This window comes from Phoenix dactylifera, chromosome 5 (assembly GCF_051530095.1).
Source record: "Phoenix dactylifera cultivar Ajwa chromosome 5, Ajwa_hap1_PhDact_Kaust_v1.1, whole genome shotgun sequence".
NCBI lineage: Eukaryota > Viridiplantae > Streptophyta > Magnoliopsida > Arecales > Arecaceae > Phoenix > Phoenix dactylifera.
The window spans coordinates 34,546,997-34,560,223 of NC_143194.1; the positions used below are offsets into that span (position 1 = coordinate 34,546,997).

Below are 13,227 nucleotides of genomic sequence, written 5' to 3' on the forward strand. Positions count from 1 at the left end.
CGAGTAATCCCAGCCGTCTGATCGGGTCCCCTATCGCGTGGGGTGCCGCTAACGACGGGACAGAGGCCCCGGAGTGCGGGCCCCACTGTCCGCGCCTGCGGGAGACCTGGGGGCGCTGTCGCTTTCGAGGCCGGAGCGAGTGGGGGCGATCCATGTGCCCTGTCTCATGCCTCGTACCCCATCATGATATGCCGTGATGCCCCATGATCCCCTCATGCCAACCGACGGCCACGATTCGGCCCACGCCGGGCTGTCACTAGGATATATATTTTTCCGAGTATACGTCGCTTTCGGTCCAATCGTGGGGAGGGAGGAAGTGGGAAGAAAGACCGAGGCGGAGAGCGAGCGGGAAACTGGAAAGAGGAAGGACGCAGGAAAAAGCAAGGCGGTTGCCCCTCTCCTTTATTTTTTTTTTATCTTTACTTCTGGTCTCCACCACCGCTTTCTCCACCCCTTCCCCCCCCCCCCCCCCCCCCCTCCTCTCTCTCTCTCTCTCTCTCTCCCCTTTCTTCCCCTTTCGACAATAATAAGATTCCCTCTACGCGGAGGAGAGGTCTTATTTTGTTTTTTTCTCTCTCTCTCTCTTTTATTTGCGAAGGAGACGCAATGGCGGTCGCCATGGGGAGCTTCTCGATTCGGTGAGTCTCTTGAATCTTTTTAGGGTTTAATTCTCCTTTTCTTGATCTTCTTTATCGAATCTCATCGGTTCTTGATTTTTGTTTTCGAAGGGAGTACACAGGGAAGATGAGGAGCGGGGATTTCAAGAAAAGCTGGCCGTTCGATGGGGACAGGGATGGAGGGGAGAAGGGGCGGTCGCTCCCGCCGATCTCGTCGCGGAAGTTCCGATGGTGGTTCGACGAGCTCCAGGCGGCACGATCGGGGGGAGAGAAGCGGGAGGAAGTCGATGATGGGGTGGAGGTCGAGAAGAACGGGGATGAGAAGGTGATTCCAGGGTCCAACAACGATTCCATGGTCAAAACCTCGCCCTCGGAGCCAACGGTTGACGGGAACTCCGGCGAGGCGGCGGTTGTGGAGGAGGAGGGAAGGCTGGTGAGAGTTCCTGCTAGGGGGAAGCAAAGGGCGCCCAAGAAGCGGTCCATCGTTGAGCTGTTTGCTGTGGCGCCGCTGGTCGAGACCTTCGAAGATGACAATAACGGCAGTGACGGACGAGAAGAACGAGAAGAAGACGGAGAAGATGGGGGAGAAAGAGATCAAGAAGTCGAGGTGAAGGATCTGGGAGTTGGGGTCAAAGGCGGTGGAGAATATTTGGAGCCTCCGAGGAAGAGAAAGGTACTGGATTTGAAAGACGATGAGAAGAAGATGGTGAAGATGGGGAAAAAGATTAAGGACAAGATTATGAAGTCGAAAAAGAAGAAGCTCAAGGTCGAGATCTGCGCTTCTGAAAAGGTATGCGACCAAATCCTTAAATCATTCTTCGCTCTCAGCTTTTGGACATGAGATAAGTTTTCCGTCCTGCCTTTTTTTTTTTTTTCAACTCTATATCTAGACGTAGTAATTCCACCTCCCCACTCCCATACTTCGCACAGCGTATACCGTACGCAGCTGTCACGGCTAAATATGTATCTTTGCTTTTGGGCATTATTTGTACCATTATGGTATGTTGCTTAGTTGACTGTTAATCGTATGTGCATGCAGTTGCGTACAATAATATAGTTAACTATGCTGGCGCGTACAATAATATAGTTAACTATGCTGGCATTAGAGGAACGCTTCTGATAGCTTCTTTGGCTGGCTAGAAGTAGTGTTATTTTATGTGTAAATTCATGGTATGAGAGCGGTTGCTTTGTTGAATCAAGTCAGGACTGATAAGTGGGTTGACTGCCGTCTGATCTTAGAGGTTACATATGCTTTCAAAGTGTTTTGATAAGTCAGTCCTTTTATGTTGTCCTGAAACATTTGGAGCAGGATGGAATATCTAGCCCGTAATTGCTTATGTGGTAAATTGCTCATTGTCTCTTTTATGCTGTCCTACGTTAATCTTATGGATATAGGGAGTTTTGGCTTCATGGAGTTCTCCTTTGCATGGCCAGGCGACTCACTTTTGCATGATTTCGTGCTTCTTGGATGCTATTTTTACATTGTTTCCGCTTTATAAGTCTTTTATTATTCCGATGTTGCGCTTCTCTTTCAATATTAGAGAGCATCTTCACCTCACATAACGAACCTGAAAGTTGCTTCTTTTGTAGGGTCTAGCGGTCAACTTTCATTTTTCTGTTTTACTACAAAACCTGTAAGTCTTTTAGTTGCTTACTGATTGACATGCGGTGCATGCATTTGCATGTTCTTCATGACAGTCATGCTCATAGTGTTTCTTTTTTCTTTCTTTCTATCCTTTTATTCTTGTGTACACGGAAAAAAAAAAAAAAACTGTGCAGCCGTAGCAGTGCTCTTCTTTAACTAACTGCTTAGAAGTTTACCTTCACCTCCATACTTGTAAAACACGTACGCTACTCTTTGCTATGTGGGCTCGAAGCTATGGATGACTTCAAAATATGTTCACGTAATTTGTTGAACCTCCAAGGTAATTGCCAATTAGTATGTTAATGTGGTAAGACTTACATGAAATGAGAGAATATTTGTTGCTGTAATACATTCAAATCATTGCTGCTCTTTCTAATCACCTTATAGCTATTCTCATACACTATGGATAAGCGGATGTGCTACATAGGTCAAATGGAACGTTTTTTGTGTAAGGGTAAGGCTTCGGCTAGGGAACTTGGTTTTTATTGCTTCCAGTTATTGTCTTTGTTCGAAAGCAAGGAATGGCTTTGCGTGGTAGGTTCGAAATGACCTTTCTCGAAAAGGAGAGATTGACTTATTTATTTATCCTTTTTTTATTTTTATTTTTTTGGTGGGGGGTGGGGTGGGGGGTGTGGGGGCGGTCAGGTTGTGCTTTACATGTAGTTTGAACTAGTTGAAGAGGATTCAAAAGAGAAAGCGCAAAGTTGCTGTGCGTTCTGCAAGATAGGCAGCTTACTGCTATCCTACAGACTAGTGATGTTTGATATTCGTTTCGGGCGAAAAGGGATCATTTAGGAGTTTTTTCTTGGAAGATATTTATAGGAGGGTCAAATTGGTAGTTTCCTCTCGTGATTTGACACTAAAGAGGCTTCTAGCATTCTGCGTGATAGAATATGCCAATACATTCACTTAGTGAAATGGGATAACGATAGAAGGTGGAGGTGCCTTAATGCGTAAGGAACATCAAACAAATTGAGAAAGTGGTCCATCTCTAAAGTATTCCATGTCGACACTTCTCCACCAAGCCTTTCTTCATAAAGTCCTTACAGCGAGAAACTTTATTAGAAGGGTATGGACTGGGGTTGGTGACTGTGCATTACGCGCAAGTGGTAGAGAATTCACTTTTCATGTTTTACTGAATGCCTTTTGTTTATTTGTTATTTTTGAATTTTAATTAATGATAACAAAAAGCATTTGCATTAATAATAACGAAAAGCTGGTCAAATTAGGATCTCTATTTTGCAAGTTGTGGGATAAGTGGATACCCAAGAAGCTTGGATCCTCTTGGGATAACTCTGGTGCTCTTTTAAGTTGTTTCAGAAGAAAGGAGTAGCCTCAAGTTTTATGGTTTAAAGGAAATCTTTATGTTTGTTACATTCAAGATCTAATGTGCAGTGGGAGGGAGGAATGGATACCCAAGAAGCTTAGAGTCTTTAGGATAACAGCAATACTCTTCTTAAGTTGTCTAGAAGGAACAGATGCACTTTTCATGTAGGTGGGAAATGCTTGATTGCAAAGAGTTCCGTGTCATATAGGCAGAAAATACTACAAAAAGGTGGCAGTTGAACAATATATGACGAGTGATTTCATCCATGGGAAATTTTGGGACCTCAGAGGAGTAGGATTCGGATGGTAGTACAACGAATGGAGATTTTTGCTGTTGCTATTGTTGGAATACCTGATTATGTCAGTTTGGATTTCTTTCATGCTGTTGGTCGTTATATCGGTCCATAAATGGTGAGTCTCGCTTGATGCGCGTAAGGTACAGCTTGATGTTGCACCGAGTAGCTTGCTAAGTAGGATGCTGCACTAGAAGTTTCTCTTACGTTATCTGTCTTTTTTTTCTTATTAAATTTTTTTGTTTCTTCAGTCCATAGGAATTAAAAATTGGTCTAAGATTGACTTTACTTCAATTCCTAATCAACCTAAAATTTTTGTTAGAAGTGTATTTTTAAAATTCATTTATAGTTTGATCTTTCAAGGTCATATACTATTTTTTGTATATTTTATATATTGTTGTAGCATATCTTGGTGAGAACCTTTTGGAAGTTTTATATGTTCCAATTTGTTCAAGATGCTAGGGTAGAATGCATTGTAGTAGAATCACTCTCACGTAAGTCAAATAAAGTTCTTTTTGGTTTAAGTTCAGCTAAATGGTTAAGATCATATTTTACAAATATATGGTCGAGATTAGCTTGAATTTACTTAGGTTAATTTCAAGTAATCATGACCTATTTGTTGCCGCTAACTTGTCCCATCAAATTTAGTAGTTGTTTTTTGTTGATAGAGAAACAAGATGAATTATAAGATATTAGCTGGGTGGACCAGATAGTCTTCCTCATATGAAGAGTACATTGGTAAGGTAAGTTATTCCTCCTTGAAGCGAGGGGAAAAGAAGCTTGTTATGCATGCAGAGACAGCTTACTATTTACAAGAGATCACTAGGTCATACCTTTCAAATCCTGTTTCAGATATGTCATGCCATGTCTAGCTAGCCTTATGTTGTTGTCTTAACACTAACACAATTTGCTGATGCCATACTAATAACATGGACACTCTCCCTCAAGCTGGTTCACAAAAGTCCAACTTACCCAGCTTGTAGATGATATTAGTAAACTAAGCATATCTAAGGGCTTTCATGATGACATTAGCTGGTTGTGGCAAAAAAAAAACTCTTTTTATAGCCTTCTTTCTAGGGAGATATTTATTTGTTCCAATGTGCTTGGTTCCGTCATGTTGAAACTGATTATGTGCCCTTTTGATGTAGGCTTTGTTTTTATAGTTCAGATTCATGACACTTTTATAGGAAAGCCCAGTTTTTGAAGAAGTACTGTAAATTAGAAGAAATGACAATATTAATGAGTCAACTGTACTTAGGTTTTGCTCTACACCTGGCTACAACAGATTCTTGATTCCATCATGTTGAACTTGATTGTGTGCACTGTTCTTGATATAGGCTTTATTATTATTATAGTTCAGATTCATTGCTCTTCATATAGGAAAGGCCAGTTTTTGAAGTAGTACTTTAAATTAGAAATGTTGCTGGAATTTGGATCCGGAGGCGGCCGTCGGCTGAGAAGGAGGAGCTCCAGCGAGGGTCGGCGGGTAGTGGTCTGTCGGCGGGCGGCGTCCTCCGTGGGGCCTGCAAAAAGTCGGTGGCCGGAGTTTTCGGTGCCGGCCCTCCGATGCCTAAGTCAAAGGGGGCAAGTGTATATGGAGAGAGAAAATACAGGGGAATCAATATCTCAAGTTTTGAGTTTTTCCGTCCCCCCCTAAGATGGAGGGGTTCCCTTTTTATAAAGGGGTACTGGGCTGTTTGTGATGTGACGAGGCGAAGTTGCCGTACGATTAAGCATGTCGTATGAATTAGTGCACGATCGCGTGAGTTAATGCCTTGCCGTAGAAGATCAGGCCAGAGCTAGGGAGTTGTCACGGCTGATCGGACGCAGCCGAGCTGATTTGCCGTGGAGGACTTGAGATCCGTAGATAACAGGAGCCATGCGCATTAATTATTGAGTAAGTCGAAGGTCTGCAGGAGCCATACGCATTAATTGTTGAGTAAGCCGGAGGTCTGCAGGAGCCATGCGCATTAATTGTTGAGTAAGCCGAAGGTCTGCAGGAGCCATGCGCATTAATTGTTGAGTAAGCCGAAGATCTGCAGGAGCCATGCGCATTAATTATTGAGTAAGCCGAAGGTCTGCAGGAGCCATGCGCATTAATTGTTGATGGCGGTGGCAGGGCTCCACGACCCGAAGGGATGCTTCCCTGATTTTGTATTTAAAGCGCCGATCCAAATTGGATATGCCACTTTGGTTTTCGGGGCCGACGCGTGGCATGATCTGGATGGGAGGCGGGATTCTGTCTCGCCGATCCGGGCCGTTGGGGGGTCTATAGACCCCCGTCCCGGTCCTAAGGGTTTCTGTTTGGCTGCCATCGCTTGTTGTTCTCTGGTATCCCTTTCTTCCATTCCCTCATTTCTCCCGACGGCCTCCCGAAGCGATTACTTCGGTTTTCCCTCTCCAATCCTTCAACGTCTCCGGCGAAGATCTTAGTAGGTGTTCCCCTTCGTCTGCTTGGGGGGCTCTTGCTTTCGCTTTTTTCCTTTTCTTTTTCTCCTGTTTTCTTTTGGGATGGGTCGTGGCCCGGACGAAGTTGGGTCCACCATGAGTGGTGAGGAGGTGGCGATGGCTGAGGAATGGTTCTTTCCTCAGCGTGGGTTCCGTCTGGAACGCGCGGGGTCGGAGGATCGGATAACGAGACCTTCTCCGGGCCGGATCGGAGTGTATTTAGAAACACTCTGGGCCGGCCTGTGATTCCCCCTCCACGGGTTCGTGAACAAGCTCCTGGCGGCGTATCAAGTCATCCCGGCGCAGCTTGCTCCGAACGCGTGGAGGATGATTGTCGGCTTCTTATCCTTGTGCCTGGCGCACGGGATACCAACTTCCGTAAACGTCTTCCGGTGGTACTTCTTGCTGAAGTCCAACCCGGAAGATGGAGAGTGGCTCTACCTTGCCCTTCGGGGTGGTCGGTCACTCTTCCGAGGTGCTCCGACATCCATTCATGGATGGAAGGAGAAGTTTTTCTTTTTGTCTTCCTAGCGGGCGTGGGGGTTCGACCCTCGGTGGGAGCAAGCCCGGCTCAAAACCGCCAACAAGCTCCCCAGATTGTCCAAGGGCGAGCAGGGGATCCTCGACGCTCTTTGCGGCCTCGGGGAGAATATTCTGCTGAATGACCTCGTGAGCGAGGACGCTCAGGTCAATGTTGGCCTGAGCTCGACGCGCCCTCAGGGTAAGGGTAGTGGTGGTTTTTTCCTTCTCTTTTCTCTCCTTTTTTTTATTCGTTTTACTTTTCCTTTGTCTCTTCTCTGACATTCTAACTTTTTCCTCTCTTGTCTTTTCAGACGTTCCGAAGATGGTGACTAAGAGCGCAACCCTCTACGCTCGATTCCGAAAGAGGACAGCCAAGATTGGTGGGGCCCCGCCGAGCCGAGGAAGAAAGCCAGATCTTCATCTGGCGCGGGTGCCGAGGCAAGCACAGCCTAGGCCGGGTCTTCCAGGCCCGCTCGGAAGAAGGTCCCGAGCTCCGACCGTGGGGGCTTGAGCTCTGCGGGGGCGTCTGCGGCGCTCGCATGCCCGGCCCCCATCTCGCAACGTCCGGGTCGGTCGCCCGTCCGACCTCAGCACTCAGGGCTCGAGTCGGGACGTAGCCAAGGGGCTGCAAGGCCGTCCCTGCCGAGCCCAGCGAGGCCCAGCCTCCCGGGTCCCTCGGAGGGTGAAGGCCGTCAGGAGAGGAGGCCTTACTGCCATGATTGGGCAGTCTTCGAGGGTGATTCGACCCTCAATAATGTCGAAACGGCGCGACAGATTTTTCGCGTTGCGCTGCTCCCGATCGACCAAGCCGAGATCCGGGCTATGAGTTTTAGTAACTTCCTGGATGAGACTCGCCGTTCCACCGTCCGGGTAAGTTTGCCTAGCCTCTTCTTCTTTTTTTTTTGTGCTCTGTTTTTTGACCCTAGCTCACTTTCTCTGCTCTATCTACAACATCTCCATGAGATCGATACCTTGATCTCCATATCGGCAGACTATTGGGACCAGGCCCGAAGGTGTCTGCGGGGGCAAGAGGAGGCCGAGAGGAAGCTCAGCGAGGCTGAAGTCTCGCGGAGGGAGCTTCTGGCGAGAGCGGAGGCCGGTGAGAACGAGCTTCGAGCACTTTTTGCGGAGCTCGAGGAGGAGAAGGCCGCGCACGCGCTGGCCAGATCGGAGGTACGGTCTGTCGAGGCTCGCTCGGCGCTCACCGTCCGTGAGCAGGAGGTGAAGGACGCCCAGCTCAAGGTCGAGAAGTTCGAGGCCCACGAGAAGAGGGCCTAGGAGGAGGCTCAGCACGCGGCGCAACTCTTCCAGGAATCGGAAGAGTTCCGCGATCTGTTGGAGGAAGAGGCCGTGGATGGGCTCATCCGCGGCTTTGAAGACTTCCGCAACCAACTGAGGCGGCTCTGCTTCGAGTTCGACCTCAATCTGCTCCAACCTGGAGCGGGGGTCGAGGAGGAGGATGCACCTGAAGACCCGGCTGGGGCTGAAGTTCAGGCGGCCGAGGAGGCCACTTGGGAGGCTCCCGCTGAGGGGGATCCCAAAGGAGCTTTTGATGCCGCCCTCGAAGCTGCTGGTGAGACCCAGGCCGGGTTCCCTGTTGCGGATGAACCTGGGAGAGCTCCGATAGAGCGCGCCGAGGTGACTGCTGCGGATGACCTCGGAGCTGCGCCCGCCCCTTAGGATTTTGTTTATCCCTTTTTTTTGTTTCTTTGTAAACGAGGTCGGTCTCCGAACTCATTGTACAGATCCTTGGTTTTGTACTCAGCCCTCGGGCTTTTATCAGTAAAGAATTTCGCTTTTTCCAAATTTTCATATCCTTTCGTAGCATATAAACTTTTGGGCTGAATTTTTTCTGGTGAATCATTCCGAGTTTTTGGACTCGACTGAGTCCATAGACTTGGGCTCCATAGACTTAGGTTCCGACCACGTTTGCTAGGCAATTAAGCTTAGGTCCAATGTACTTTAGGAAAACTCGTGTAGTCCTCGAGCACGGACTCACGTTTCATCGAGCCCTTGAGCTCGAGTTCAAATTTTGCCGAGCCCTTGAGCTCGGCTCCCGAATCGCCGAAGTGCTGCGTTCGGACTCTGGGCCCCAAAAGGGGCTCGTCTTTTAGGTCTGCCTTTCGGAAGATCCGGCTTTCCGGGTATAAGCTCATAAAAGTTTTAGGGTCGGTCTCCGAGGAGATCGCAGATCGAACTAACGTTGGGCCATTTCGCGGCTGTCGGTCTCAAACTTGGTCAATGTACCAACAAGCAGAATCAAAATTTATGGCAAGTGCTTCGGTACTTCTGAGCTCGGCCAGTGTATCAAGGCTTGAGGTCGTTGGGCTCGGCCGAGTCCTCATTCGGCGGGATCTGTATGGACTGGACTAGAGATCACTCTTGCACTGTTGGAGCCAGGCGCTTTGCGTTGCGGCTAGCTTTTAGGGGCGCTTTCTGGCCCGTAGTCCGCTTCTCGCTGGAGTGTTGTTGTCGGGGAATCCACGTAGGTGCCACCTCTCTGTTGTTGTCGAGTGTTACGGCGGGGGGGGGGGGGGGGGGGGGGCGCGAAGGCTCTACCCTGTATGTCTTCCCTAGGCTGAGTGGGCTTGGGTTCATTGTCGACTTACGGGGCATCTCGACCTTAGTCGAGGGATCGAGCATGAGGTCGAGGGAGCTCGGGCTCGCTGTCGACCTGGTGTCGCTTCTCAAGGTCGAGGGGTCTGGGAACGCACTATCGATCTGCGACGCTTTCCGAGGTCGAGGGATCTGGGAACGCACTATCGACACTCGGGGCATCTCGACCTTAGTCGAGGGATCGTGCACAAGGTCGAGGGGTCTGGGAACGCACTATCGACCTGCGACGCTCCCCGAGGTCGAGGGGTCTGGAAATGTACTATCGACGCTCGGGGCATCCTGAGCTTAGTCGATGGATCGTGCGCAAGGTCGAGGGATCTGGGAACACACTATCGACCTGCGACGCTTTCCTAGGGCGAGGGGTCTGGGAACGCACTATCGACACTCGGGGCATTCCGACCTTAGTCGAGGGATCGTGCGCAAGGTCGAGGGGTCTGGGAACGCACTATCGAACTGCGACGCTTTCCGAGGTCGAGGGGTCTGGGAACGCACTATCGACACTCGGGGCATCCCGACCTTAGTCGAGGAATCGTACGCAAGGTCGAGGGGTCTAGGAACGCACTATCGACCTGCGACGCTTTCCGAGGTCGAGGGGTCTGGGAACGCACTATCGACACTCGGGGCATTCCGACCTTAGTCGAGGGATCGTGCGCAAGGTCGAGGAGTCTGGGAATGCACTATCGACCTGCGATGCTTTTCGAGGTCGAAGGGTCTGGGAATGCACTATCGACGCTCGGAGCATCCCGAGCTTAGTCGATGGATCGTGCGCAAGGTCGAGGGATCTGGGAACGCACTATCGACCTGCGACGCTTTCCTAGGTCGAGGAGTCTGGGAACGCACTATCGACGCTCGGGGCATCCCGACCTTAGTCGAGGGATCGTGCGCAAGGTCGAGGGGTCTGGGAACGCACTATCGACCTGCGACGCTTTCCAAGATCGAGGGGTCTGGGAACGCACTATCGACACTCGGGGCATCCCGACCTTAGTCGAGGAATCGTGTGCAAGGTCGAGGGGGTCTGGGAACGCACTATCGACCTGCGATGCTTTCTGAGGTCGAGGGGTCTGGGAATGCACTATCGACGCTCGGAGCATCCCGAGCTTAGTCGATGGATCGTGCGCAAGGTCGAGGGATCTGGGAACGCATTATCGACCTGCGACGCTTTCCTAGGTCGAGGGGTCTGGGAACGCACTATCGACGCTCGGGGCATCCTGACCTTAGTCGAGGGATCGTGCGCAAGGTCGAGGGGTCTGGGAACGCACTATTGACCTGCGACGCTTTCCAAGATCGAGGGGTCTGGAAACGCACTATCGACACTCGGGGCATCCCGACCTTAGTCGGAAAATCGTGCGCAAGGTCGAGGGGTCTGGGAACGCACTATCGACCTGCGACTCTTTCTGAGGTCGAGGGGTCTGGAAACGTACTATCGACACTCGGGGCGTCCCGACCTTAGTCGAAGTATTTGAGGGAGATCGAGACTGAGCTCGATATCGGCACGGCGAGGTGCTTCAGGCTTGACTAGAGCATCCGAGCTTGGTCGGGCATCCGAGTTGAGTCAGACATCCGGGCTTGGTCGGGTAGTCTGAGGATCACAAATATCCCAATATCAAGAGAAACATAACATGATTAAAGAACTGCAGATTATCATAAGGAGAAGACGGGACTCATGTCCCGATTACCGAGGACCCCTTAGGGTTCTACTGGTAGTACATTCGAAGGTTTTCGGAATTCCAGCTCTGCGGAATGAGGGTCCCTTCGAGGGATTCCAACTTGTATGCTCCGGGCCGCTGGACACGTACGATCCGGTAAGGTCCTTCCTAATTCGGGGCCAGTTTTTCCTACTCGATTGACTGAGAAGCTTCAGCTCTTCTGAGGACGAGGTCCCCCACTTTGAAAGACTTGGCTTTGACTTTGGCGATGTAGTACTGCGCCGTCTTCCGTTGGTATCTCATCATACGGACTCGGGCAGCCTCCCTCGCCTCTTCAACGAGGTCCAAATTGTTTCTGAGCTGAGAGGAGTTGGAGTCAGCATCGTAGCACTCCACCCTCGGTGAGGGGAGTCCAATCTCCAAAGGGATAACAGCCTCTGTTCCATACGCCAAGTTGAAAGGGGTCTCGCCGGTAGGTAGTCGAAATGTAGTTCGGTAGGCCCAGAGAATATTGTATAAGTCCTCGACCCACTGCCCCTTGGATCGGTCGAGCCTGGCCTTGAGTCTCTGCAAAATGGTGCGATTTGTTACCTCGGTTTCTCCATTTGTCTGTGGATGGGCGACCGAGGTGAAGTGGTGGTCGATGCCGAGTTCGGAGCAGAATTCTCTAAAATGAATGTTGTCGAACTGGCGGCCATTGTCAGATATGAGGATGCGGGGGAGTCTAAATCTGCAAATTAGTGACTTCCAGACAAAATTCCGCATCCTTTGCTTAGTAATCTGAGCCACTGGCTCGGCCTCGACCCACTTGGTAAAGTAATCGATAGAGACAATTAGGAATTTTCTCTGCCCGGTCGCTAGGGAAAATGGCCCCAGGATGTCAATTTTCCACTGGACGAATGGTCAGGGGGCGCCGATCGAGGTCAGCGGGGCTGAGGGTCGGCGCTGGATGTTGGCGTTCCGCTGGCACCGATCACACCTTCGGACGAAGTCCGTTGCATCCTTCTGAAGTGTGGGTTAGTAGTATCCCTGGTGGAGGATCTTATGGGCCAGTGCTCGGCCTCCCAAATGATTTTTGCAAATTCTTTCATGAACCTCTCGCATAGCATAGTCCGCCTCTGACGGGCGGAGACATCTGAGGAGGAAAAAGGTGAAGGATCTCCGGTAGAGCTTACCTTCATACAATACGTATCGGGAGGCCAGACGCCTGATTCGGCGAGCCTCGAGCTCATCGTCAGGGAAGGCTTCATCTTGCAGATAACTGATGAGCTCGTCCATCCAGCTTGGCTCGGTTTCGATGCAGAGGGTCAGCTCAGGCTCTTCCGTGCTGGGCGTTTGGAGATACTCGAGCATTGTTGCTTTGGAAAGTTCGCTCATGCGGGAGGTCGCCAGTTTCGACAGTTGGTCTGCCCTCAGGTTCTCCGACCTAGGAATATGTTGAATGTTGAAGGAGCTCAGAGTAGAGGTGAGGTCTCGCACCTTCTGGAGATATTTCTGCATCGATGGCTCCCTAGCTTCGAAGTCTTCCAAAATCTAGCTCACGACCAGTTGGGAGTCACTGAAGACCTTCAGGTATTCAACCTTCAGCTCTTTAGCCAGTTTGAGCCCGACGACGAGCGCCTCGTATTCCGCCATGTTGTTCGAGGCGGGGAACTCGAAGCACAAAGCTTGTTCTGCAACCACCCCGTCCGGGTTAGTAAGGATGAGGCCTGCTCCACTACCCCCCGAGGTCGAGGAGCCGTCAACGTGTAGGGTCCATGACTGCTCCGGGGTCTCCGCTGGAGTGGGTGCGGGTTCGGGCTCGTCCGGCACAGTGTATTCCACAATAAAGTCAGCGAGTGCCTGGGCTTTGATTGCTGACATCGGATGGTATTCAAGATCGAACTCCCCGAGCTCGACTGCCCACTTTGTGATCCTTCCAGCACGATCCGACCGCTGCAGGATTTGCTTCATGGGTTGGTCGGTCAGTATGGCCACTGTGTGGGCTTGGAAATAGGGCCGTAGTCTCCGAGCCGAGATGACCAGGGCGAAGATGGTTTTCTCTAGTTTGGAGTATCGGATCTCAGCATCCCTCAGGATCTGGCTGGTGTAATACACTGGCCTTTGAAGCTTAT

General features: G+C 50.3%; 1 protein-coding gene across 2 annotated transcripts in view; it reads left to right on the forward strand.

Annotated features, from left to right (window-relative positions):
- Nucleotides 1–303: 303 nt before the first annotated feature.
- LOC103708660 (uncharacterized) overlaps nucleotides 304–13,227 on the forward strand; it is a 45,471-nt gene continuing 32,547 nt past the window's right edge. The window contains exons 1-2 of one of the 2 annotated variants that reach the window (XM_008793700.5): nucleotides 304–638; nucleotides 729–1,407. In XM_008793700.5, the coding sequence (XP_008791922.2) occupies nucleotides 607–638; nucleotides 729–1,407 (711 nt within the window). In that variant the 5' untranslated portion in view covers nucleotides 304–606. Of the gene's footprint in view, nucleotides 639–728; nucleotides 1,408–2,882; nucleotides 4,000–13,227 lie in introns of those variants that run through there. The other variant, XM_088722559.2, reaches the window with a different exon arrangement.